The following is a 27370-nucleotide window of genomic DNA, read 5'->3' as shown; positions in this document are numbered from 1 at the left end:
GAAACACAGGATAGAGATTAATGTCTTCAGGGTGGTATAGAATTGTCTTCTCATACATACTTCATGGGAGGTAGTGATCTATCTGCATGCTTTCCTCTTTCCTCCATCGAGTCTTACAGACTGTGAACAACTTGTAGAACTTTTTTTTTTTTTTTTTTGTGGTACACGGGCCTCTCACTGTTGTGGCCTCTCCCGTTGCGGAGCACAGGCTCTGGACGCACAGGCTCAGCGGCCATGGCTCACAGGCCCAGTTGCTCCGCGGCATGTGGGATCTTCCCGGACCGGGGCACGAACCCGCGTCCCCTGCATCGGCAGGCGGATTCTCAACCACTGCGCCACCAGGGAAGCCCATGTAGAACTTTTAACGTGTGACTATTAAATAAAAAATATATATAGTTTAAAAAGTATTTGTTAATCTTTGGCTGCATAGGGTCTTCATTGCTGCGTGCGGGCTTTCTCTAGTTGCGGTGAGCGGGGGCTACTCTTCGTTGTGGTGCTCGGGCTTCTCATTGCTGTGGCTTCTCTTGTTGCGGAGCACCGGGTCTAGGCATGCGGGCTTCAGTAGTTGTGGCACATGAGCTTCAGTAGTTATGGCTCGCGGGCTCTAGAGCGCAGGCTCAGTATTTGTGGTGCATGGGCTTAGTTGCTCCGCGGCATGTGGGATCTTCCCGGACCAGGGATCGAACATGTGTCCCCGGCATTGGCAGGCAGATTCTTATCCACTGCGTTACCAGGGAAACCCTAAATAAAAAATATTTTAATGTTTGCCTTGTCCCCTTTTGTTTTTACACTAACTTTTTTTTTTTTTGCGGTACATGGGCCTCTCACCTTTGTGGCCTCTCCCATTGCAGAGCACAGCCTCCGGACGCTCAGGCTCAGTGGCCATGGCTCACGGGCCCAGCCGCTCCGTGGCATGTGGGACCTTCCCGGACCAGGGCACAAACCCGTGTCCCCTGCATTGGCAGGTGGACTCTCAACCACTGTGCCACCAGGGAAGCCCTATACTCACTTTTTAATTGAACTCTGAAGTAATTTGTTACACCTTATATTAACGTGAGTTACTGTAACATGGCTGTATCTCTTAAGTACCTAAATCCAGTTCTTTATTTTTCCTATGAATTGTTTTGATTTTCTCAAATCTCAGAAGGCTGTTATAATATAGAGTATAAGGAAGAGAGCCATGAATAATATAAAGTGGTATTTTCTTTTTTTACTTTATTTTCCTATTTTGATGAGTTGTGTATGTGCATGGCTAAGTTGTAAGAAAGCTGCTCTAATACTGACACTTTGAGAAGGTTTACTTTGGAATAGATATCACTGGGGGAGGCAGTGCCCTTGAAGCAAAGTGGTCTTTTTTTTTTTTTTTTTAAATTCTTGCTAGATTTCCCAAGCGTGATCTTTGCTCTGCATTATCCAGCTTGTGTGGCCTTGAACAACTAATTTAGAATCTCAGTTTTCTCATCTGTAATTTGAGAACTATGATACCTATTCTAGTGTAGTATAATGGAATGATGATTTGTAAATTTTCAGCAATTTTGTTGATGATGGAGATACCCAGATAATTGTCTCATTGCATGTTAGTTGTATATAGGATTAAAAAAATCCTTGGTAAAATGTCTACTGAGTACTTATAATATGACAGACACTGTTCCTTACTGGAGCTTTCTACTCTGCTGTTTTCTGCGGTGCCTCTCTTTGTATACTCTGGATTCAAGTCCTTTATTAGATATGTGCTTTGCAATTATTTCCGCTTCTTTGTGGCTTATCTTTTTTTAACATTGTCTTTTGAAGAGCAGAATTGTCAATTTTGATGAACTCCAGTTTATCCATTTGTTCTCTTATAGATTTTGCTTTTGGTATTGTATCTAAGAAATCTTTGCCCCATTAAATGTCATAAGATTTTCTTCTGTGCTTTCTTCTGGATGTTATATAGTTTAAGTTTTTACATTTGGGTCTTATTTTTAGGTCTAATTGCCAGTTTGAGTTAATTTTTGTATATGATGAGTTATGGAACAAGATATATGTATATATTTTAGCATATGGATGTCCAGTTGTTGAAGAGATTTTCCTTTCCTTACTGCATTGCCTTGGCACCTTTGTCAAAAATCAGCTGTCCATATATATGTTTGTTTATTTCTGGACTCTGTTCTGTTGGTCTATTTTCCTATCTTTATGCAAATACTATGCTGTTTTGATTACTGTAGCTTTATAATCTGGTAGTACCAGCCCTCTAATTTTGTTATTCACTTTCAGAGTTGTTTTGGCTATTCAACATCCTTTGCATTTTCATATGAATTTTAAAGTCAGCTTGTCCTGGGCTTCCCTGGTGGCTCAGTGGTTGGGAGTCTGCCTGCCGATGCGGGGGACGCGGGTATGTGCCCTGGTCCGGGAGGATCCCGCGTGCCGTGGAGCGGCTGGGCCCGTGAGCCATGGCCGCTGAGCCTGTGTGGCCGGAGGCTGTGCTCCGCAACGGGAGGGGCCGCAGTGGTGAGAGGCCTGCGTACCACAAAAAAATAAATAAATAAAAAGTCAGCTTGTCCATTCTATAAAGCACCTTGCTGGGATTTTGAATAAAATTGCAATTAATTTATAGCTCAATTTTGGGGAAATTAACATGTTAGAAAAACTGAGTCTTCCAACCCCTATGAACACAGTATCTCTTATTTATTTAGATATTCTTTAATTTCTGTCAACAATATTTTGTAGTTTTCAATGGACAGGTATTTCTCATCTTTAGGTTTATCTCTATTTCATATTTTTGATGCTATTTTAAGTGGTATTGTTTATCAGATTTCAATTTATAATTCTTATTAAGCATTGCTAGTGTATAAAAATACACTGATATTTTTCTGTTTTATATATTTTATTTTATACATATTAAAGCATTGAAATATATGTATAACATTTGTGTATAAGTATACACATATGAGTATGTAGAATATAAAAGTGCAAATACAGAAATCAGAAAATTTCTACTGGGCTTCCCTGGTGGCGCAGTGGTTGAGAGTCCGCCTGCTGATGCAGGGGACATGGGTTTGTGCCCCGGTCCGGGAAGATCCCACATGCCGCAAAGCAGCTGGGCCTGTGAGCCATGGCTGCTGAGCCTGTGCATCTGGAGCCTGTGCTCCGCAACTGGAGAAGCCACAACAGTGAGAGGCCTGCGTACCGGAAAAAAAAAAAAAAAAAAAATCCTACTTTTTCCATTGTAGGTTAACTTTATTTGATACTGTGAAATAGTGCTAAAAATAACTGCCTCTCTAATATAGTGAATCTGCACAGTGCCTAAGAATTTAGAAGAGAGAGAAATATATCAGATTACTTTTATATTACATTCAAATTTTTCTTCTAAAAATTTTTAATACAATTTAAAGGTTACTTTCCATTTATAGTTATTACAAAATATTGGCTATATTCCCCATGTTGTACAATACATCTTTGAGCCTATCTTACACCCAGTAGTTTGTACCTTCCACTCCTCCATCCTTACATTACCCCTCCCCCGCTCCCTACTGGTAACCACTAGTTTGTTTTCTATATCTGTGAGTCTTCTTCAAAAATACACTGATTTTTCTATATTGATCTAGCATCTTGCAGTCTTGCTAAACTCACTTATTAGTTCTCGTAGCTTTTTTCTCTCTCTTTTTTTTTTAAGATTCTGGTCGGTGTCCCACAAGCTATTTGTAAATAAAGACTATTTTAAATCTTACTTTACAATCTGAATGTCTTTTATTTATTTCTCTTGCCTAATTGCATTGGCTAGAACTTATAGTGCAATGTTGAATAAAAGTAGTGAGAGCAGATATCTCTAACTTGACTTTATGGGCAGTCATTCAGTTTTTCTTCATTAATTTTGATGTTAGATGTAGCTTTCTGTAGATGCCTTTAATCAGATTGAGGAAATTCTTCTTTATTTTTTAATAATTATTATTATTTTTTGCTGGGAGGTTTTTTTTTTTTTTTGCGGTACACGGGCCTCTCACTGTTGTGGCCTCTCCCTTTGCCGAGCACAGGCTCCGGACGCACAGGCTCAGCGGCCATGGCTCTCGGGCCCAGCCGCTCCGTGGCATGTGGGATCTTCCCAGACCTGGGCACGAACCTGTGTCCCCTGTATTGGCAGGCGGACTCTCAACCACTGCGCCACCAGGGAAGCCGTTGCTGGGAGTTTTAACATGAATAGATGTCGGTTTTCGTCATATGGTTCTTCTACATTGATTGAGATGGTCATATGATTTTTCCATTTTTAATCTCTTAGTATTGTGAGTTACATTGATTGACTCTCAAATGTAGAATCAACCCTTGCCTTCCTGGGATAAAATGCTTGGTTATAAAGTATTATCTCATTTCTATATTGATAGATTCCATTTGTTAATATTTTGTTAAGGATTTTTATGTTTATCTTTATGAGAGGTATTGGTGTGTAGTTTTATTTTGTTTTCCCTGTTAATATCTAATTCTGGTTTCGGTATTGAGGTAATGCTAGCTTCATAGAATAAGTTGAGAGGTGTTCCTTCTGATTCAAGTTTTGGGAAGAGTTTTTGTAAATTGACATTATTTCTTCCTTAAATGTTTGGTAGAATTTATCATCAAAACCATCTGGGCCTGGAGTTTTCTTTGTGGAAAGATTTTAAATTACAGATTGAATTTCCTTAACATGTATGATGCTGTTCAGGTTATCTGTTTCTTCTTGAATGAGCTTTAGTAATTGTGGCTTTTAAGAACTTACGTTGTTGAGTTTATTGGCATAAAGTTGTTAAAAAAATATCCCCTTGTTTCTTTTTAATATTTTAAGAATAGTGATGTCACCTCTCATTCCTGATACTGGTGATTTGTGTCTTATCTTTTCATGATTAGTCTGCACAGAGGTTTACAAATTTTATTGATCTTTGTGAAGTAGCTTCTGGTTTTATTGATTTTTTTTCTCTATTATTTTTCTCTATTCATTTTCTTATGTTTGCTTTTACGTTTATTACGTTTTTTTCCTATTTACTTCAGGTTCGATTTACTCTTTTTCTGGTTTCTTCAGATTAAAGCTGAAGTTAACTTACTTGAGACCTTACTTCTTCTCTATTTTAGGCATTTAGTGCTAGAAATTTCCCTTTAGTACTGTTTTAGCAGTGTCATCTTTTTTTTTTTTTTTTTTTTTTCTGGTACGCAGGCCTCTCACTGTTGTGGCCTCTCCGCGTTGCGGAGCAACGGCTCCGGACGCGCAGGCTCAGCGGCCATGGCTCACGGGCCCAGCCGCTCCGCAGCATGTGGGATCTTCCCGGACCGGGGCACGAACCCGTGTCCCCTGCATCGGCAGGCGGACTCTCAACCACTGCGCCACCAGGGAAGCCCCAGTGTCATCTTTTGAAATGTAGAGTTTTCATTTTCATTCAGTTTAAAATACTTTCTATTTTCCCCTTGGTTTCTTCTTTTACCCATAGGTTATTTAGAAATGTGTTATGTAGTTTCCAAATATTTGGAGATTTTCTGGAGATCTTTCTGTTATTATTTTCTAATTTATTTCCATTGTGGTCAGAGAGCATACTTGCCTCCTTAGAATTTGTTGTGACTTGTTTTATGGTCCAGAATATTGTCTGTCTTGGTAAATTTTTTGTGAGAAATTGAGAACAAATGTATATTTGTTCTTCTTGGGTAGAGTGTTTTAAAAAACATTGCAATCAGGTTATGTTGGTTGATAGTGTTGTTCAGGTCTACTGTATTCCTCCTGATTGTCTGCTTGGTCATCAATTATTGGGAGAGAGGTATTGAATCTCTGACTTTAATTGTGGATTCTTTATTTCTCTTTGCAGTTCGGTTAGTATTTGCTTCATGTATTTCGAAACTCTGTTATTAGTCACCCAAGTGTTTAGGATTGTTAATCCTCTTCTTGATTAACTGGCCCCTTTATCATCATGAAATGACCTTTGTTATCACTGGTAGTAGTAGTCTTTGCTCTGGAATCTACTTTGTCTGATATTTATATAACCATTCTGACCTTTCATTGCTTTATGTTATCATGATATAGTTTTTTCTATCCCATTGCTTTTTTTTTTTTTTTTGTGGTACGCGGGCCTCTCACCGATGTGGCCTCTCCCGTTGTGGAGCACAGGCTCCTGACGCACAGGCTCAGCGGCCATGGCTCATGGGCCCAGCTGCTCCACGGCATGTGGGATCTTCCTAGGCCGGGGCATGAACCCGTGTCCCCTGCATCGGCAGGCAGACTCTCAACCACTGCACCACCAGGGAAGCCCTATCCCATTGCTTTTAAACCACGTGTGTTTATAGTTGAAGGTAGCATACAGTTGGATTTTGTTTTTTAATCCAGTTTGACAATCTCTACATTTCAAATTGGGGCATTTACACAATTTTGTTTTAATTTTCACAATCATTCTCTGTGTTCTTATTACTCCACTTTCACTAAAGAAGTAAGAAAACAGAGGGAAAGAATTAACTTCCCTAATGTTACACATAGTAAATGGTGGATTGTGACTTCAGCTCATAAACAGTATGTCCCAGGAGTCCTACTCAAAATTATAAAATTTTTACTGTAGTGGGACTCTTTATTTTCTCTCCAGTTTTATTGAGATATAATTGACATAAAATGTTGTATTAGTTTTAGGTGTACAATGTAGTGGGATTCTTAAGAGGTTTCAGAAAAGCAGAGGATTGACTTGGATACATTTGCATTTTATAGAATGTTCATGTTGGTGATGGTGTGGTTTGTAGGATCCTAGTTCCCCAACCAGGGATCAAACCCAGGCCTCGGCAGTGAAAGTGCGGAGTACTAACCACTGGACCACTAGGGAATTTCCAAGAAGAACAGTTTGAATGGGGAAGTCTTATGCTAAAGGAGTGATGTTAGGATGGTCTTATAGTAATTTAGGAGAGGGATACATTGATACTCTTCACTAAGACATTGGCAAACATTACAAAGAAAGGCCAGATCTGAAAAAGTTTTGAAGTTGAATCAACTGGATGCAGGGGAGAATGCAGAGAGAAATGGAGCAGACAAGGAAGACCATTCAAAGGTGTCTGGCCAGTGAGACTGCGAAAGTGATGACATCTGGAAGATTAGAAGTCAGGAAATCTGAGTTTATAGGGGCTTTAGACTAAGGTGACAACAGAAATAGCAAGGAACAGTTTTGAGGTGTTGTTAAATAAGTCTTAGGAAAGCAAGGATAAACAAAGAAGCTATTGAGCTTTTGAACCTGAATTAATGGACGAATAATGGATGGAACATTCTGGAGCATGAACTGATTTGGAGGAGAATGGGAGAGATAATGTATTCTTTGTGGCAGAGTTCTTTGTTATATACTGTAATTTGAAAGCCAAAAGACCTAGTCATTGAAAAATCATTTTAAAATCGGGTGAATCAGAATAAAAGAAAAATTATGTGCTTTTAATAGATACATAAATATTTTGAATTTCAAATGATTATAAATATTTTCAACTCTGTATTTTGAAAAATTGAAAACCTACAGGAAAGATTGAAAGAGCAGTATAATGGATCTTTCAGATTTACTAATCATTAAGTTATTTGCTGCATTGCTACATTTGCTTCTTTTCTTGCTCCTTCTGTATAAATACATACTTTTTCCTTGAACAATTTGAAAATAAATTTCAACCATCATGACATTTTATCCTTAAATACTTGTATATCTATCTTGTAAGACCAAAGACATTCTTTTTCATAACCATAGTACTATAATCACTCAAGAAATTTAAACTTGACTGAGTTTGTTTAGTGTATTATAGTCTATAGTCAAATTTCCCTGGTTGTTCTCTAAATGCCCTTTATACTTTTCTTCCCAGTACGAATCCAGTCAGGGATCACACATTGTGCTTTATTACACCCCATCATGTCTCTTCAGCATCCTTTAATCTAGGACAGCCCCCATGCATTCTTTTGTTTGTTTTTTTCTTTCATAATATTGACAGTTTTGAAGAGTTTAGGTCAGTTGTCTTATAGAATGTACCATAACCCAGATCTGCCTGATTGTTTCCCTATGATTAGATTCAGGGTAAACATTTTTAGCCAAGAATGCTACATACTTCTCATTGGATCATATCAGGAGGCACATGATGTCCCTTTGAATGATTACTGATGATGCTAACTTTAATCACTCTGTTGTTAAAGGTATTTTCTACCTGATTTCTTTCCTGCAAAGACATTTATTTCTTCATAATTAATAAGTATATTGAGGTTCATACCTTGTATTCCTACAAGGTAGTAAGCTGTCTGTGGAGTAAAACAGCAGATTGTATGTGTATCCTGTAACTTGATCCTAAATTTTAAAGGTGAATAATAGGTTTTTGGATGCATATGGAAATCCGGTGCAAATGGAATGTTAGGATGTGCAGGGGGAGGGGTGGGTGTGAAATGAAGATGGACAGGTAGCTCCTTTGTGCCATGTTACAAGGGGAACAATCGAAGGTTTTTAACCTGGTGTTGTTTGGAGTGATGCAATTGGATTTGAGTTTTCAAAAGATAGTTCGATTTAGCAGCAGTCAGTTGGGAGATTATTATATCTAAGCTAAGATGATGAAAGACTGTATCTAGTGCAGTAGTGTCACTGGCAGAGAGAGGAAGGAGATTTGAGAAATATTCATGAGGTTAAAATTGACTGAATTTGGTGACTGGTTAAAGGTTGGTTGTGGAGGATTGAGAGTTCCTTGGTGACAGAATATTTAATAGGATTTCTTGACTCACTGACTAGATTGTGCTAAGTATAAAGTTTAAGGAATTAGATTTTGTAAAAGTTACGGAAACAGGACCTTTTGGATTCTCGTATAGTTTCTCTTACTGTTTGTTCTTGTTCTACTTTTTTGAGGACTGTTTGACTGACATTAACAGTATGATTCCATTTAGGGAAGCGATTTCTTCTTGATATATTTTACCCAACATGTACACTTAGAGCTGCCATTAAGCCTTTGGATAGAACAGAATTTGGCATAATCTCTTAGAATTCGTTCACTAGTTAGAATAAGATTTTTGTTGCAAATGATCTGTAAGCTTAACTCTAGCTCTAAAGTTTTGATTCTGTGGTGTATCTATTTTTCTCTCAGACAGCATACTTTATTTCCTGAAAAATTTCAATGTTTTCTTTGTCTCTGTATGTTTTTCCAAGATGTTCTCAGTGCAGCTGAGTCTTGGGGAGCAGACATGGGAATCCGAAGGGAGCAGTATAAAGAAGGCCCAGCAAGCTGTCGCTAACAAGGCTTTGACTGAATCTACGCTTCCCAAACCAGTTCAGAAGCCGCCCAAAAGCAGTGTTAACAATAACCCAGGTATGGCCCTGACTCGTTTCCTCCTGTTGTCATCTTCTGCATGTGCTGTTCTCTGTATTTTCCTTCATACAGGCCCATTGCATAGTCAACAGGTGTTGACAGCACAGCTGGTAAAGACAGCCGAATAATAACTGAAGGTGAGAGAATGAAGACGGTAATTGTAATTATTTTAAAAATTTGCTTTAGTGGATACTCTAAAGGTGCATTATTTACTTTTTATGTGTGATAAAAAGACATTTGGATACAAAGAACAGAAAATAGGACTGAAAAAAATAGGTTTTTTTCCTAAAGCAAAGATAGAAATGATCAATTTCTCTTTCTAAATATATAATATATAATTTAATAATTAAAAATAGTTATTCTCTAGTTTAGTTTAATAGAAAATTATAAAATTAGCCCTAAGCATCTTATTATTTTATTCGTTCATGTAGAAATGGTTGCCATTTACATTTAGAACATTCCTATGGAGTTTAAGAAACCCACAAATCCGAAAAACCCACCTGTGTGTAATATACTGCTAAGTAAATGATTGTTCTAATTTTAATCTCCTAAGAATAATTTTAAAAAGTTGTTCTAATTGCATGCAGTACCCAAAACATTATATATCCAGTTATCTATTGGGAAGTGCAAACCTGTATCAGACACAGTGCATGAATTGGTAGCCTCAAATTAATAAAGTTCCATAAGTTTAGTGCCAGCCCTGTGTCCATTTACTCATCTGTTAGCCTATTAATGCAGTGGTTACCTTCTGACCGACACTGCTTTAGATGGAGTACTTTTGTGATGGAGTGAAAAGAGACACGTTGCCTGCCAGCAGCGACTCTGTAGTCTGTTTAGTTATAGCTCACATGCTTATGCTCAGTCAGGCCAGACACTTCTGTCCCACGTGGCACGTGTTAGGTAGACAGTCTCCTCTTTCAAGGACTGCTTTTTCCAGAACTCCATGACTTTCCTAGTAGTAGTCCTTTTACATCTGTTCAGCTGATTCCAGTGTTTATTAAGTATGGGTAAATAAGCCAAAATATTATTATAATAAAAAAACCAATTCAGCTTGAAGCTGGTAAGAGGCTGTCTACTTTTTTAACTTTCAAAACTCTCTTCAGATTACTGGTTGATCATTAGCACCACACCACCACCTCTATTTATTACGCATTTGTTTTAATATATCTCAGAGTTCTAAACCATTGTCCTTTGCTGTGAGGATTTTAGTCATTTACATAAAACATGTAACTCAGTGGTAAAGATTAAGTACCAAGTGAGTAATAATAGGCATCAGTATTATAAGTAATGATAAACATGGACTGAAGTAGTTGAGGTGAGATATAGGTCATGAATAGAGACTAGGCAGGTATAGAGGAGAGAAAAGAATATTCCAGGCTGAGGGAATACAATGAGGAGAGGCACTGGAATAGGAATCTGGATGATGGGTTTTGCAAAAAAAATTTTTTTGTAGACGGTTTTTAATTAGAGCAGGTAAGTGGCTGGTAAGAGACAAGACTAGAGATGTAGTTAGAAAGTGGATTGTGATGGACTTGACTGCAGCTTTAGGAGATAAATTCTATCCATAGTTTGGATTAATTTTCACGGGCAGGTGGATGATGTGTTTAAAAGAGCAGTTTAGGGAGTTGACTTTGACATGTGAATGGAAGGTGGAAAATACCAAAAGCAAAATCGGTTAGGAAACCACTGCCTTAGTTTACGGGTGAAGAAAGAAAAGAAACACATGTGCATGGAATGCTGTTGCCCCCTCCTCTGCTGGAATATTGGCATGGCAGTTGGAATGGACAGAAGGACAAGTGTTACTGATCCACTGGTGGAAGCCATGCTTGTGGACCAGCCCCCCCAGGGCAGATGCTGTGACGCAAGAGCAGTTGTGTGCTGAGCTTTGGGTCAGGTCCACTTCCAAGGGTTGTAGCCGGAGGTAAACTAGCAAAAGAGTCAGAGGAAGGAAACAGGAGAGAGTCTGGCTCACTGGCCTTTCAGACCAGTGGACATAAGTTTCCACCATGGAATGTTGCAGTGAGCTGACAGAATGAGTAGATTTTGGGGGGTAAATTTTAATTTTATTTATTTTTATTTTTTTGTATGACATTTTACACGTTTATTCATGGTTGAGGTAAATTTTTAAAATAAAGTATTATGTTCTGGCAAGTGCACAAATTATGGTTGTTGAGCCTTGATGGTGTTTTGCACTGTGAACACTTTGCAGGCTTTACCAATGCCTCAGAAGCCTCCCTCATGGCCTCTTTTAGTGGTTAAACATCTCCAAAGGAGCCACTCTTCTTCTCTCTGTCATCCTAGATTTGTTGTGCCTGCTTGTTGGAATCACGCATCACACTTTTTTGTGATAGCTTGTTTTTCTCAATGTCATATTTGTGAGATTCATTGTGTTGTGTGTTAACAGTCTAGTATTTCTTTGCTATGTAGTATCCCACTGCACGGATATACCACAATTTACTTATTCATTATACTAATGGTGGACATTTGGGTTGCTTCTAGTTTGGGGCTGTTAGAAGTAAGATTGCTATGAACATTCTTGTATGTACACATTTTTGTTGGCTGTGTAGCTAGGATTGGAATTGTTGGGTCGTAGGTTTTGCACGTTTTCAGTGTTAATACATAATGTCAAACTTATCACATTTCCCTCCCACTAGCAGTATATGAGAGCATTCCACATCCTTGTCAATATAGGGTATCTTAAAATTTCTACCTGTTCTTCTGGGGATATAGTAGTAATTCATTGTGGTTTTAATTTGCATTTCCCTAATAATTAAAGTGATCACCTTTTCATATGCCTGTTGCCATTAGGATCTTCTCTGCTGTTGATATACTTTTCCTGTTAAGAAACTGCCTTGTCAGTTTTTAAATTTTTTCAATTTTTTATTGACTTACAGGGTTCTTACATATTCTGGATTAACATACTTTGTCAGATATGTGTATGGCAAATATCTCCATATTCCTAATGGTGCATTTTGATGAACATAAATTTTTATATTAATGAAGTCTAATTTATTAATCTTTTCCCTTATGGTCAGTGCTGTTTAAAAATTGAAGTCTAATTGACACATAGCATTATATTAGTTTCAGGTGTACAACATAATGATTTGATATTTGTATATATTGTGAAATCACCACGATATCTCATTAACGTCTGTCACCATACATAGTTATTAAAATATTTTCTTTCTCATGATGAGAATGCTTTAGATATACTCTCTTAGCAACTTTCAAATGTAAAATACAGTATGATTAACTATAATCACCATGCTGTATATTACATCCCCATGATTTATTTATTTTATAGCTAGAAGTTTGTACCTTTTGACCCCCTTCACCTATTACACCTCCCCCCACTTCCCACCTCTGGCAGCCACCAATCTCTTCTCTGTATCTGTGAGTTCTGTTTTTTTGTTCTCTTTTTTTTAGATTCCACATATAAGTGAGGTCATATGGTATTTGTCGTTCCCTGTCTGACTTATTTCATTTAGCATAATGCCTTCAAGAGCCATCCATATTTTCACAAATGGCAAAAGTTTTTTTTTATTGCTGTATAATAGTCTATTGTATGTGTATCATCACCTCTTCTTTATCCATTCATCCATCAGTGGACACTTAGTTGGCTTCCATGAACATGGGGGTGCATATATCTTTCCAAGTTAGTGTGTTTGTTTTTTCGGGATAAATGCCCAGAAGTGGAATTGCTGGAATGATGGTGCTTTTTTTGTGCTACTTAAGACATCTTTATCTCCCACAAAATTGTGATGATAACCTCATATTATTTTTAGAAGTTTTATTATTTTATCTTTTAATTCTAGATCTACAGTCTATCAGGAATTGAGGTTTATGTATGAGGTGAGGTAGGAATCAAGATTTTTTTTCTTCCTTTTAATATATAGGCATTCAGTTAACTTAGCAGTTTTATTGAAAAGACAATCCATTCCTGTCTGCACTGCAGAGGAGGGGAGATCCAGTCCTGACTTCACAGGAAGTAGATGGGCCTTAAATAGTAGTTACGTCCCAGAGAGGAGTTAAATTTAGTACAGCATGGGTAATCTGCCAGTTAATGAGGAGGATATCATAGAACTGCTTTGCTTTCTCCTTCCTCTTATTTTTTTTAACTTTTTAAAGCAATAATTTCTTATACATATAAATTTTGTAGAAAGAGTACATAGAGCTCCCAGGTACCCATCACTCAGAAATGGTTAACATTTCTGAACCTTTTGAGAATAAGTTATGGACATGGTGTCCCATTACCCATTATTTCTTAAGTTCACAGACACTGCCCTATCAGGAAGTTAACATCGATCTGGTATCACCGTGTAATCCACAGACTCCAGTCACACTTCACTGATGGTCCCAGTTATGTCCTTTGTAAGACCAGCATCTAATCAGGGTCATGGGCTTACTGTTTCTCTTCATTCCACTTCAGTCTGAAACAGTTCCTCAGTCTTTCTTGTCTTTTATGACCTTGACGTTTCTACACATCATTTGTAGAATGCCCCTCACTGGAGTTCGTCTGGTGTTTCCTCATGATTTGTGCATTTTTAGCATGAATATCACAGAAGTGACCTGGGCTTATCTCAGTGTTTCATATCAGGAGACACACGATACTGATTTGTCCCATTAGTGATGTTTTTTGTTTTTTGGTGAAGAGTATGTCTACCAGGCTTCCATATTGTAAAGTTAATTAATTTTAAGTATGTTTTATTATTAAATAGTATAATTAACAAATATATTTTAAAATAAATTTATTTGTTTATTTTTGGCTGTGTTGGGTCTTCGTTGTTGTGCACAGGCTTTCTCTAGTTGTGGTGAGCGGGGGCTACTCTTCGTTGCGGTGCGCGGGCTTCTCATTGAGGTGGCTTCTCTTGTTATGGAGCACGGGCTCTAGGCACATGGGCTTCCGTAGTTGTGGCACACGGGCTCAGTAGTTGTGGCTCGCGGGCTCTAGAGTGCAGGCTCAGTAGTAGTGGCGAATGGGCTTAGTTGCTCTGCGGCATGTGGGATCTTCCTAGACCAGGGCTTGAACACCTGTCCCCTGCATTGGCAGGCAGATTCTTAACCACTGTGCCACCAGAGAAGTCCTGAACAATTATTTTCTGAGGAGGTACTTTGAGACTATATAAACATTCTGTTCCTTATCAAAGTTTCTTTCACCTGCATGAAAGACTGATGCTTGATGATTCTTGTCTGAATCCATGACTACTCTGAAGGTTGCCAAAGGGTGATTTTTAATTCCATATTATTTTTCGATTTATTAGTTGGCATTCTACCCAAGAGCTTTCTTGTCCCTGTCATTTTTTTTGTTTGTTTAATTATATCACTATAGACTCTTGGATTTCTGTTTTACCTACAGGTTTAGGATCTACAATCGTCATTATTTATTTTGATGCTCAAATTGTCCCAGATTTGGCCAGTGGTATGACCCCTTCAAGTTGACTCCTGTGTCCTTCAGATAATTTCCTCATCATTCTTTGGGCATTTCTTTCTGGCACGATAAGATTTTCCTAGGTCATCTTGTGTGTTTTCCCTGCCCTGGCTCCAACCATGTCTCCAAGAGCCCTGATTTATTGATTAATCAATTCATTCTTTCAACAAATATTTATTGAGTGACTGCTATGTTCCAGGGACTTTTCTAACTTCCTACAAAGTTGTTTCTTTAAGTGTTAGTAATACATTGCGCCTTGAAAACTAGTTGTGGCATCTTTTTTTAATCTGTCACATGATAGGAATCCACAATTGTTGTTATATACGTTTGTGTATCTAATTAATTAGTCTTTTTTTATCATTGGTAAATATAGAAATTTCCTTTAATGTATCTAAAAACCACTAAAAACTGATTATGTGTTTACAGTGTCAACTCTATAGCCATAAAATACGTGAGGATTCCTATGTAATGATTATCTTTATGCAACCTGGGTGTAACCGTCACATGTTGAAAGCAATGGTACTTAGCATTTCCTAGAGACAGCTCATAGTTTGAAGTTATTCTTTAAATGTTTTCTGTGAGAGCATTACTATGTAAGTAACGAGAGGTATGCACATGTGGAGATGTCAGTCTCATTCTGTAGGAAACAGATGGAGTACTTCACTCAAAGGAGTTGAAACCTTTTCTGTGTGGTTTGTGCTCTTCTGCTTCTCTTCTACTCTCCTTCACAACACCAGTTTCTGGCATTTCTATGAAGAAAATGTACTGTAGCCTTACTTTCAAATGAGCAATTTGTATGAGATTATTTCTTTATTTAAATAATATGAATACAGTACTTTTACCTAGTTTAAAATGCAATTTTGGTGTGGATGGCAGACATAGTATATCCTACCAGTGCATTAAAATCATCTCACTGGTCATTTTCAAACACATTAGTTCCCTGTTTATTGCCATACTTAAAGAATGAGGTCTTTCAAGCTTTTTCTTTTCTTTTCTAGTTTTCCCATTTGAACTTTATGCTATTTGTGCCTGTATGATTGTTGCAAAGTAAAATTCGTAATGGCATAAATTGTACAGCTGATTAATCTGTTAATTATTAAACTGAAATCTTTATGGAATAAGAAAAATTTAAACTTCTAAAGGCGTAGATGGCTCTTTGGTGTTAAAAATTATCTTTGGAGAACTGTTAGGCAGTTTTAACTTTATTATTAAACATGAACCTACCCTCTGACCTAGCAATTCCACTGCTAGGTGTATACCCAAGTGAAAAGAATGTATGTGTCTGCTGAGAGACTTACTGAAAAGTGTTCGAGGTGGCTTAATACTTAATAGCTTCAAACTGAAAACATCCCAGATGTCCCATCAGTGACAGATTAGATCAATTGAGTGGAATGCTTTTCAGTGGTAAAGTTTAAAAGTGATATTCAACAAAGCATTATGTTGAGTGAAAGAAGCGAGACAAACTAATACATATTTAGATTTGAAGAATAGGCAAAACTAATCTATGATGACAGAAGTCAGAATGGATAACATGGGGAGGTGGGTATTGACTGGGTATTTCTGGGTGATGGAAGTGTTCAGATCTTGATCTGAATGGTGGTTATATGAGTGTTACTTGTATAATAACTCATGGAGCTGTTATGCTGAAGGTTTGTGCATTTTACTTATCCCTCGGTAAAATGCTATAAGAAACAAAGAAAGAATCCCTTGGTGCTTGACTTACTCTTGCTCTGCCCTGAGTATATGTGTTAAATTTGGGATTGGGACTAATTCGACGTACTATTTAACATGTTAGCTTTTCTTTGCTGTTTTTCTTATCCTTATCTTTTTCTTTTCTGCTTTCTCCTTTGTCCTCCCGCCTCCTTAATTTTTTCGTTTTTCTTAACGTTGGTTTAGTTACTGTTCTTATTATGCTCTTCAGTGGTTTCATGTCAATTCTTTAGAGATGAGACATAAAATGAGCAGCTTATGACTCTTGATGGCTTGCTTATGACCTAGCAGCCAGTTGTGCATTTGTGTCAGGCTCCACCATCCCTCAGCTAGTACTTTGTGCCCCAGTTTCTCTGCTGCAGTAAGTGGATCCATTTTTGTTCATGATGAAGGGGAGTCTTCAATGTATGGTGCAAAAGGCATAATTCAAGTGAAATAATACAGAATTTACATTAGAAATAAATTTTATTCTCTTTAAAAGCTTTAGATTCATTTTTGTGATTTGTTATTTGGAACCTATATATGTATATTTACTAAATAACCTTTTTTGGCACTTAAAATAACTTGACATAATAACTGTACATTGTGTGTTATATTTTATGGAATTTTTCAAATGTTTACAAAAGTAGAAAAAATAAGCAGTTGAACATGCCTGTACTTGTTATCAGGCATAACAGTTACTCACACGTCCCATCTTGTTTCTCATCTCTCTGTCCTCTGAATTATTTTGAAACAAATCTCAGCTATATCACTTCATCCATAAATGCTTCAGCATGTATCTTTTAAGATTATCCACAGAAAGCATTACTTGTATTTACTATTTTGTCCTGTTGTTGGTTATAGAAAAAACTCAAAATTTATTTTCATTAGGTAAGTCCAAGAGTTACTGATGACCCGGTGCATATTGCTTAATTCTAGTTGCTTGATAACCAAAATATAACTGAAAATATTCACAGGTGATAATGCTTTAAATGATTAAGTAGTTGTAAGCTTTCTGGAGTAAGTAACTTTGAAATTCAGTAGTTGCTTTATAATATCCAAATGAAGCCATCTATGAATCTTCTGTTTTCCTTGTTTTGAAACAGCGGGACTATAAAGTTGAATTTTTGGTCATTAATGTACAGAAAATGTTGCAACAACCCCAAAGAGATTTCACTAGAAACGATTTTCCTGTTTATGTAGCTTGTTTATGCACCCCCTTAGAAAACCAGGCAGAAGGGCATCTACTGCCACCTTCTTCCATGGTAATTATATGTAAAATAAGTATGGACTGCATGATTTATTATGGAAATATTTCACTTGTGTGCCTTTAATATTTCTTTTAAACAGGTAGTATAACACCAACTGTGGAACTGAATGGGCTTGCTATGAAAAGGGGAGAGCCTGCCATCTACAGGCCGTTAGATCCAAAGCCTTTCCCAAATTATAGAGCTAATTACAACTTTCGGGGCATGTACAATCAGAGGTTTGTATGTCTTCTTTGGTTTTGTTCTTATTTATTATTTTATGCATATTGTAAAAGTTTCTGAAACTCAAAAGGTATTTTTGTTGTAAAGAAAATTCACTTGGGGCATTTTGCATGGAATTTAGATATATCGAGCTTATCAGGAATACTTAAAGTAATAAATAAAGAAAATTAACTTTTTCAGGAGCTGGTTGTTGCTGAGTCATAAGAGCCCTGTGTTTGCTGCACGCAGGACCATGTTTTAAAATCATTCCACAGTATGGTGTGGGCTTTCCAGTTATCTTGCTCATTTAGTCACCAAGCAGATGCTTAATTTAATTAGTGCTTTTCTTAATTTGTCCTCATACATTGCAAATATGACTTTATAACTTATAGGAAAGTTGTTAGAAGGATTTACTAAGTATTTCTGCACATTGAATAATTTTGTGATTGTTATAAGTGTAACAGAATTTTCTTTTGCAGGCATGGGAGAATTCTTTTAAAAAGTTCAGGGTTTTTTTTCCTGATCATTTATAAAAGTCATGTAACTCATTGTTGAGAATGTGGAAATGCAGAAAGTTAAAAATACAGATAATTTGCAATCCCAGAATTAAACGCCTTTAATATTTTGTTGTACTTTATATTCTTTTTATTCCTTGCGTATAAATATATTTAACCAAATTGAAATTATCCTTTATATGCAATTTCTGTATTACTTTATGGAGGTATAATATATGAACAGTAAAATGCACAGATCTTAGATGTACATCTTGATGACTTTATTTTATTATTTTATTTATGTATATATGTATTTATAGTTGATTTGATGACTTTTTTACATATTTATATCCTCGTGTGATCACCACCCCATCAAACTCCAGAACATTTGCATCACCCTGAGAGTTTCCTCACACTTATTTGCACTTGATACACCTCCTCCCAGAAGTAACCGCTGTTCTATCACCATAGGTTAGTTTTGCCTGCCCTTGAACTTCTATAAATAGACTCATACAGTATTTATTCTTTTGTGTCTGGCTTTTTTCACTTCATAAAATGGTTTTCTTGTTTTTGTTTTTTGATTTTTTGAGATTCATCCATGTTGCTTGTACCTGGGTTCTGCCAGTTTTTATTGCTGAATAATGTTTCTTTGTATGAATATATCATCATTTGTTCATTTTGAATATGCAGTATTGTGCCCTCTTTTCACTTAATACAGATATCATTTTTCATATCTTTAAGTAGCCTTTGAAAAATATTTTTGATGGTTATACAATGCTTCCTATGGCTAGGGTATACTTTACCAGTATTTAAACAGGTATAAACAATGAATACTTGATAAGTATATAAAAAAGTACCTGTTTTTGATCGTCTAGATTGTTCCTCCCCTTTTTTTGACAATTATAAATAATGTTGCAGTAAAAATTCTTTATATGCAAGTTTTTGTTCACATCACTGATTATTTCCTTAAGATATATTACTATAAGGGGAATATTGGGTTAAAAAGAGTAATGTATTGATATTACCTGATTACATTAAAGCTTATAGTAATTTCTTATACTATGTTTTGTACTATTCTGACAACATTGAGTTTAAAACACATTGTCTTGTTTGATAGTTAAAAAGTGGTATGTTTAAATTTTTTGGTTTTATTGATAACTTATGAGGCTCAACAGTTTTTCAAATATATTGGTTACTTGTCCATTTTGATTTGTTTATTTTAATTTGCTAATTTTTATTGCATTGCTTGATCAGTCTTCAAATGTTTATGTGTTGAGGGTATTAGCATTCAGTCTATTCTATTTGTTTGATTTTCCTGCTTTTAAAAAATTGGCTTTTAGTTTTGTGTTTGTTTTTAATGTACTACAGTTTTAAATGTTATATGGTCTAATCTATTAAATTTTTTGGTGTGATTTCTCCCACTGCTTCTACACCTAAGTAATTCTTTCTCATATGTGATCAGATATTTGCTGATGCTTAAAAAAATTTTCTTTTTAATTGAGGCATAATTGACGTAAAACATTGTGTAAGTTTAAGGTATACAGTATATTGATTTGATGCATTTATATTGCAGTAGGATTGCCGTTGTAGTGTTAGCTGATAACCTCTATCCAGTCACGTACCATTTCTTTTAGTGTTGGGATGCTGATGCTTTTAAAATCATTTTGTATATTTACCGACCAATTATTACAAGTCAGATATTAGGAGAAGTTACTTGTCTAATCAACAGACAATCTAATGCTTTTTGGAGTCTTGCTTGGTAGTGGAAAAATTGCCATTTAAGATCTAGTCCTATTCAAATTGTAAATGGTTCATTTAAATATTGCTCAAGTTCTCTAAGAAAAACTTCTGCCTCTCCCCGCTTCCTCCGCAGTGTGTCTGGGGGGAATTTTCTGTATTGTCCTGGCGGGAAGGGAGGGTGCGGGCTCCTCTGGTCTTTGTGGTAATGTCTCTTGTCCACCAGGTAGCTGATACCTCTCTTGCCTGCCCTGCTGAAACCTGACAGTTGGTAACTTGTAGTCTACCTTTTCCCCCCCGGTAATGCTGTCAGAGAGTATTTACCATCTTCCCCTTGCTGTCTTGGCCTAAACTTGTAGCTCTCCTTGGCTCCTTTGGATGTTGTTTCATTCTCATCCTCTTCCGTCTAACTCTGGAACGTCCACTGGCAGGCTTAGCAGCGCTCAACTTGGTGTCCACCCTGCATGTGAGGCAAGAGCGACACACTGTTTCTCGTATAGTTGCTTTATTTCTCTTTTTTCTGTTACATAACCACTGTCTTTCTCATCAGTCTGAGGTTACCTAATATAAATAAAACTATGCCTACTTGAGTACAACAGATAGGTTTGATCACCTGAGATAGGAACACCTTGTCTGTTTTATACTTTAAAGATATTTTACTTTTAATGTACCATAAAGAAGACTCATGAGGATATTATATTTAAATGCTTATTGTATTTTGATATCTGTAGTCCGTTATTTGAAGTAAAGTTTTGATTAGTGAACTTATTATTTTTAAATGAAAGAAATCTAGTGCTAAAACAATGAAAAATCAGACAGTAATCTCTGTCCTGGGTAAGGTGTCAATTTTGATGAAGACCTAAAGGAGTAGAGGGAATAAACAGTGTGGATGTCGTGAGAGAGGGGAGAACGTTCAGGCAGAAGAGACAGTGCAAAGCCCCTGAGGTAGGCGTGTGCCTGGCCCGTTGATGCCGCCACCAGGACGCCAGTGTGGCTGGAACAGAGTGGACCTAGGGGGAGAGGAGTTGGGATGTGAGAATGTGACGGGTCTGGAGGTTTGGTTTGATTTTTTTTTTTTTTTTTCTGTTTTAGATTTTCTGTTAAGATTGTTGTCATTTTTCCTTTGTTGGCAATTTCTAGTTTCAGGATCTGATTCCGTGGATGTCATGAGGGCTGCAAGAATTTTTAAATGACTTCTCTAGAGGGTTGTGCTTTAGGCCATTACCATTTAATGGATCAGGTGGACTTTCCCTTCAGATTTTTGGAGAGTGTTTAGAATTTTCTGTAGATCACAAAAGGTAAAAAGAAAATAAAGAAGTACTGGTAAGCTGCCAAACCATGTTTCAACTTAAAAGCTCTCTGCTCACAAAAGGTCAAACCTACCCATTACTCATTAGGCTGTTAAAATTGTAGTTTCACATCTGACCTTAATTTGCAGACGGCAACACCTGAATGCTTTACAGGGAATTTGGAGCCAAAGGTCAGAGGAGACGCTCTTCTCCTTGTCAGACTCCAAATGAATCAGTAGCTTCTTAAAGAAGGCAGGGACTGAAAGGTTAAGAAGTCGAAGAAACAAGTATCATTTAGAGGGATTTTTGAAAAGGTCTTTTCATTTTCCATTTAAAATAATATCAATTAATTAGATATTACCCATGCTGTCTTTTAATCTGTTCTTTTCTGATGAGGTTCCTCCACTTGAACTATTCAAAGGCCTAAGGAGGAACTCATAAAAAGGTCTCCCTCCACCCCATTTTATGATGGCTGGAGAAAAAAGATTTATCCATGAGCAAACTCTGTGGATACAACTCGGATTCTAAAATACCTGTCTCCCTTTGCTGCACCCAAGATGTTTGAAAATGAATACATCCAGAAATCTTTTTCTTCCTCATTTGGGGCACTGTTCACTAATGACAGAGTACAAGATGTAAAGATTGGAGAACAATTTTATGCTTTTGTTCTCCCATCTTTGTTACAAAAACTTACATACATTATCTCAAGGAGCAGAATGGCTGAAATCAGGCCTCCAACAAATAATTTATCAGTTTTTTGTGTTCACAGATTAGAAAAGCATTGTTGCTTGGCTAATGGCCAGAAAGCCCTCTGATCTACAGATGCAGATTGCCAAAGGGCCACAACTCAAGCTACATTATATGAGTGGGAATTTCCGCTGTATGTAACTGGGAGACCTCTTGGGGAGATCTTCAGGCATGGTTGATGCAGAGCTTTAGTGTTGTTTTTCCTCATTTTCCGTTTCTCTCTTTCTAGCTCTCGTCTCATTTTTCCTGTGCTTGACTTTATTTTCAAAGACACTCTCTTCCATTTGCTGTACCTTATACACTACATAGCCCATAGCCCTTAGACTTGTAGTACTAGAGGAGGAACACATTTTTGTTTTTGTTTTTGGATAGTTCTTAGAAAAGTTCCGAGTAGCCTGCTCATCGCAGAATTTGGGGATCCCAGAATTCATTCAGACCAGATTTGGGATGAGGGGATACTTTAATTGGCTAAGCTTGGGTTTGTGCCCAGCCTGGAGAAACAGGGTTTAGTCCCATCCAGACTGCTCTGCAGAGCACAATTATTTTACAGGGTGGTTCCCTAAAGGCAAAGATTCAGAGGGAAATCATTTCCATTACAGTCAGAACATTTGGTTCAAACCCTGGTTCTGATGCTTTCGGTTATGTGATCTCGGACAAGACCCTCCCTGGACCTCCCTTAGTTTCCTCATTTGCTAACTAGAGATAATAATACCAAATGAAAGGACTTTAGCAAGATTGCACTCATTCAGCACACATTTACCTAATGCCTACTTTTGCCATGTGTTGTGTTAGAGTAGATACTTTGATGAAAGACAATCTGATAGACTCTAGTCTGCTAGAAGAGGAAGACAATGAAAAGAAACTAACACAGTGATAGATGTGTCCATTGAATGCTATGGAAACATTGAGAACAAGCACAGCACTGTTTGGGGAATTAAAGAAGCCTCCCAGAAGGAATTGACACCTGAACCGAATCTTCAAGGTTAATGAGGCATAAGCCAGGGGAAGAAGGTAAGAAAAAGCAATCTAGATTTTTGGGAACAACGAGCGGCAGGGAATCCTGAGTTTAGTTTATTCATGGACTTGCAGGCGTTTGAGTGGAATGAAAAGGCTGAAGTTCAGGCAGGTCGATAATGTGGATGTCCTCAAGTGGCATGCCAAGAGGTTTAGATTATATCCTGAAGGTGATTGGAAGCCTTCGAAGGATTTTAAGCTGAGGGATAAAATAATTGTATATCTGTTTTAGGAATATTGCTTTCACAGTATGTGGAAAATAGTTTGGATAGGCTTAAAATTCAAGGGAGAAAGATGTATTACAAGGATGCTGTAATTCAGGCTTAATGTGATGAGAGCCTGGAATAGTGGGGATGGAGAGGAGGGGACAGTGTCTAGATATTTAGGAGGTAGACTTGGGGATTGGTTAAAAAAATTTTTTTATAGTTAATTTTTATTGGAGTACAGTTGATTTATAATGTTATGTTTCTGCTGTACAGCAAAGTAAATCAGTTATACATATACATATATACACTCTTTTTTAGATTCTATTCCCATATACGTCATTACAGTGTATTGAGTAGAGTTCCCTGTGCTATTGTTATCTATTTTATATATTGTAGCGTGTACGTGTCAATCCCAATCTCCCAGTTTATCCCTCGCGCACCCCCCTTCCCCTTGGTAACCATAAGTTTCTGTGACTCTTCTGTTTTGTAAATAGGTTCATTTGTAGGCATTGGTTGATAGAGGGTATTAAGGATGACTTTCACATATCTGGGTTACTGGTAATAATGTTCACAATGAGAGGAGTTGGAGTAGATCTTTGGAAAGATGAGGGATTTGGTTTTGACTGTGTTGAGTTTAAATTGCCTGTGAGATATTTAGGAGGAGTCCATTTTATCATTCTTTAAAGCCTCACTGAAGGGCATTTGAAGATTATCTTTGGCTTTGAGGGTTTGTTGGAGGTACTTATGGGAGGAGGAACTTTAGGGTCTAGAGCTTTCAGAACAGGGATGTGTAATGTATCTTGGAGAAAATGGCATTGTTTAGGATACAACCTAAGTTTGAGTGACACATCTATTCTTCATTCATCTAGTATTTATACTTCTTTCCCAAAAGGATTTGGTTATATTAGTTGCCATCATTCAGTCTGGAACAATTTCATGGCATGCACCCATGCCAAGTGCCTCTTGTCCTCAGGTATGGTTGGTGTGTTTTATGTCAAAACAGTATTTGGTCGCCTTTGGCTAATGTGTCCAGTTCCTGGTCCAGTCACTTGTAGCTACGTTAGTAAAGTAGTTTTCTCTTACCCTGTGTAGTATGAGTCATAGCAAGTTAAATAAGGAAAGCATTTGAACTGTTTTGCCAGAAGGTTACTTGTTCTTATAGGCAGATCCAGGTACCTACTTGAGGCGTCATAGTCTCTTCCCCCATCCCCAATTCCCCTGGTTAAATAAGCCTATGAGACTTGGAACTTTATGGACAGCTATGTCTACTAGTAGAAATTTGATAGGTGAAAAGTTTTCTGAAGTATCTGAACTGATTTTATTTCAATATGTTAATTAACAGTAAAACTAGAAATAGTCAAGATTTTAATTTATGAAATGGCTTATTATATTTCAAAGTTTATGTTGTATACGCTGATGAGTAGCTGCTAATTATCATGATGTTGGTGTGCCATTTGTTTTGAGCTTGTTCAAACTATCAATCTAAGTGTTCTTCACCAGTTTGTAATGCACTTTCAAAAGCATGTTGGAAACAGTTGAGAAACTTTGAATGTATTTGTAGCAATATCAAGCATAGAGCTACAATTTTGCTTTCTGCCACAAGATGGTGCTTGTGTACTGTTAAAACAGCCTACAGACTGCGCATGTTCACTTTGGTTAGTACTCCAAGGTCTGTGTTTAATTGATTAGTGAGAAGTTAAATCATATGAAATCACCAGTATTTGACCTTCCTTTGACCTGTAAATATTCCAGTTTCATGTGGTTCAACCTAATAGGAAAAATTCAGCCAAGTACACAACTCTAAAGCCTCTTGGATAAGTGAAATAAATATGAAGTAGTGAAAATCAGGAATCCATTCTATGTATAATTTTACCTTCTGTGTATTACGTTCTTGGTTTGGGGGATATATTCTTTCTCTTAAATTATATGCTTTATTCATGGAATGTATGTCGGAACTTTTCAAAATGATACTTTTTAAAAAAAATAAATTTATTTATTTTATCTATTCATTCTTGGCTGCGCTGGGTCTTCACCGGTGCTCGCGGGCCCTCTCTAGTTGCAGCAAGCGGGGGCCACTCTTCGTTGTGGTGCGCGGGCCTCCCATTGCGGTGGCCCCTCTCGCTGCAGAGCACAGGCTCCAGGCATGCAGGCCTCCGCAGTCGTGGCACATGGGCTCAGTAGTTGCGGCTCACAGGCTCCAGAGCGCAGGCTCAACAGCCGTGGCGCATGAGCCCAGCTGTTCCATGGCATGTGGGATCTTCCCTGACCAGGGCTCAAACCCACGTCCCCTGCATTGGCAGGCGGGCTCCCAATCACTGCGCCACCAGGGAAGCCCGAAATGATACTTCTTTTAAAAACGATATTTCTTTATGAGGATATCACTATATAGAATAGATGTAGAACTGGAAGACTACAAGACAAAACTTTTAATATTTCCTCATCTTTTTACATAGAATTATATTAATTAGGACCGTTTTTAATTTGGGGGAAATAAGTCTAAACCCATAATAGAGAAACATTAAAATATAGTGTCTTTTAAAACTTTCATAAGCCAGAGAAGAGAATTTGAATAGGTTACCAAAGCAAAGATGAGGGAGAATGAACTGGAATTCAATGAAGCCAGGAATCAGAGAGCCAGGGAGATGATTTCAAGGTAAAGGAAGGATTATTCTGGATCAGAAGCTCTTGTCTTAGGCAGGCTGTGTTTAAAATTAAGAGTAGTAACTGAATAGTAACTGAAAGAAAAAGAAAAAAAAAGGAACTAGTGGGCATTGTAACCCTGTAAAACAAAATTCACTGCTTGGTTAGACCAGATGTGATACTTTTCATTTTATGAAATATAAATATAGCTTTTTTCTTTGAAGTATAATATGAAGAGGGTCCCCCAACATATGTTTCCCCCAAATATTAGATAAAAATCAAATTATTAAAGAAAACATTTTGGAGGCTTATGTTTCTGGCTGTGATGAAATAACTAGGACTAGATTTACCTTCTCACCATAGACATCTAGAAAACTTGGGTAAGGTTTTTACATTATACATGAACTGATACAAGGTGATGTGAAGAGAAGTTGTAAGTTAAAGATGTATACTGATGCATAGCGAAAAAAAAAAGAATAGCTAAGAATACAATAGTGGAGATAAAATGGAATCATAAAATACTTGTAATCTAAAAGAAAACAGAGAGAGGTAGAAAAAAGGAGTAATGAACACATGGGATAAATAGAAAACAAAGATTAATGTGATAGATTTAAACCCAGTTATGTTGACAACTATGTTAAATGTAAATAGCCTAAAACACTATAGTTAAAAGGTAGAGAATGTCAGACTATATAAGAGAGCAGGAGAGACAACTATATGATAAGTAAAGAAATTCACTTTAAATATAAAGACAGATTGGCTAAAAGGGTGGAAAATGACATTCTTTGCAAACGTTAATCATAATAAAGCTGGAGTGGCTATGTTTATATTAAAGTAGACTTCAGAACAAGAAATATTATCAGGGATAAAATTACCAATGATAAAAGGGTAAAATCATCAAGAAGGCCTAACTGTTCTAAATATACATGCACCTAGTAACAAGCTTAGAATAAATAAACAGAAAAGCAGTAAGGCTGCTGCTATGGACTGAATTGTGTACCCCCAAAATTCATATGTTGAATCCCTATCCCTCCATGCAATGGTACTTGGAGATAGGATTTTTAAAAAATTTAATTAATTAGTTAATTTATTTGGTTGTGCTTGGTCTTAGTTGTGGCAGACGGGCTCCTTAGTTGTGGCATGCAGACTCTTAGTTGCGGCATGCATGTGGGATGTAGTTCCCTGGCCAGGGATCGAACCTGGGCCCCCTACATTGGGAGTGTGGTGTCTTACCCACTGCACCACCAGGGAAGTCCCTGGAGATAGGATCTTTGGGAAGTAATTAGGCTTAGAAAGATTGTGAGGGTTGGGCCCTCAATGTGGAATTAGTGCCCTTATAAGAACAGACACCAGATAGCTAGTTCTCTATTCTGCTCCTCCTCTC

The 27370-nt window shown here is 37.2% G+C and overlaps 1 protein-coding gene across 44 annotated transcripts in view; it reads left to right on the top strand.

Moving 5' to 3' along the window:
• STAU2 (staufen double-stranded RNA binding protein 2) overlaps positions 1 to 27370 on the top strand; it is a 287834-nt gene that overhangs the window by 33202 nt on the left and 227262 nt on the right. For all 44 annotated transcript variants that reach the window (XR_010837442.1, XR_010837440.1, XR_010837444.1 and 41 more), the window contains 2 exons: positions 9114 to 9273; positions 17741 to 17876. Coding sequence is in view for 39 of the 44 variants with exons in the window: in XM_067017251.1 (XP_066873352.1) it covers positions 9114 to 9273; positions 17741 to 17876 (296 nt within the window). In the remaining 5 variants the exon portion in view is untranslated. The remainder of the gene's footprint in view (positions 1 to 9113; positions 9274 to 17740; positions 17877 to 27370) is intronic.

Source organism: Kogia breviceps, chromosome 17 (assembly GCF_026419965.1).
Source record: "Kogia breviceps isolate mKogBre1 chromosome 17, mKogBre1 haplotype 1, whole genome shotgun sequence".
Classification (NCBI taxonomy): Eukaryota; Metazoa; Chordata; class Mammalia; order Artiodactyla; family Physeteridae; genus Kogia; species Kogia breviceps.
This window is presented reverse-complemented; position numbering and strand designations above follow the sequence as displayed.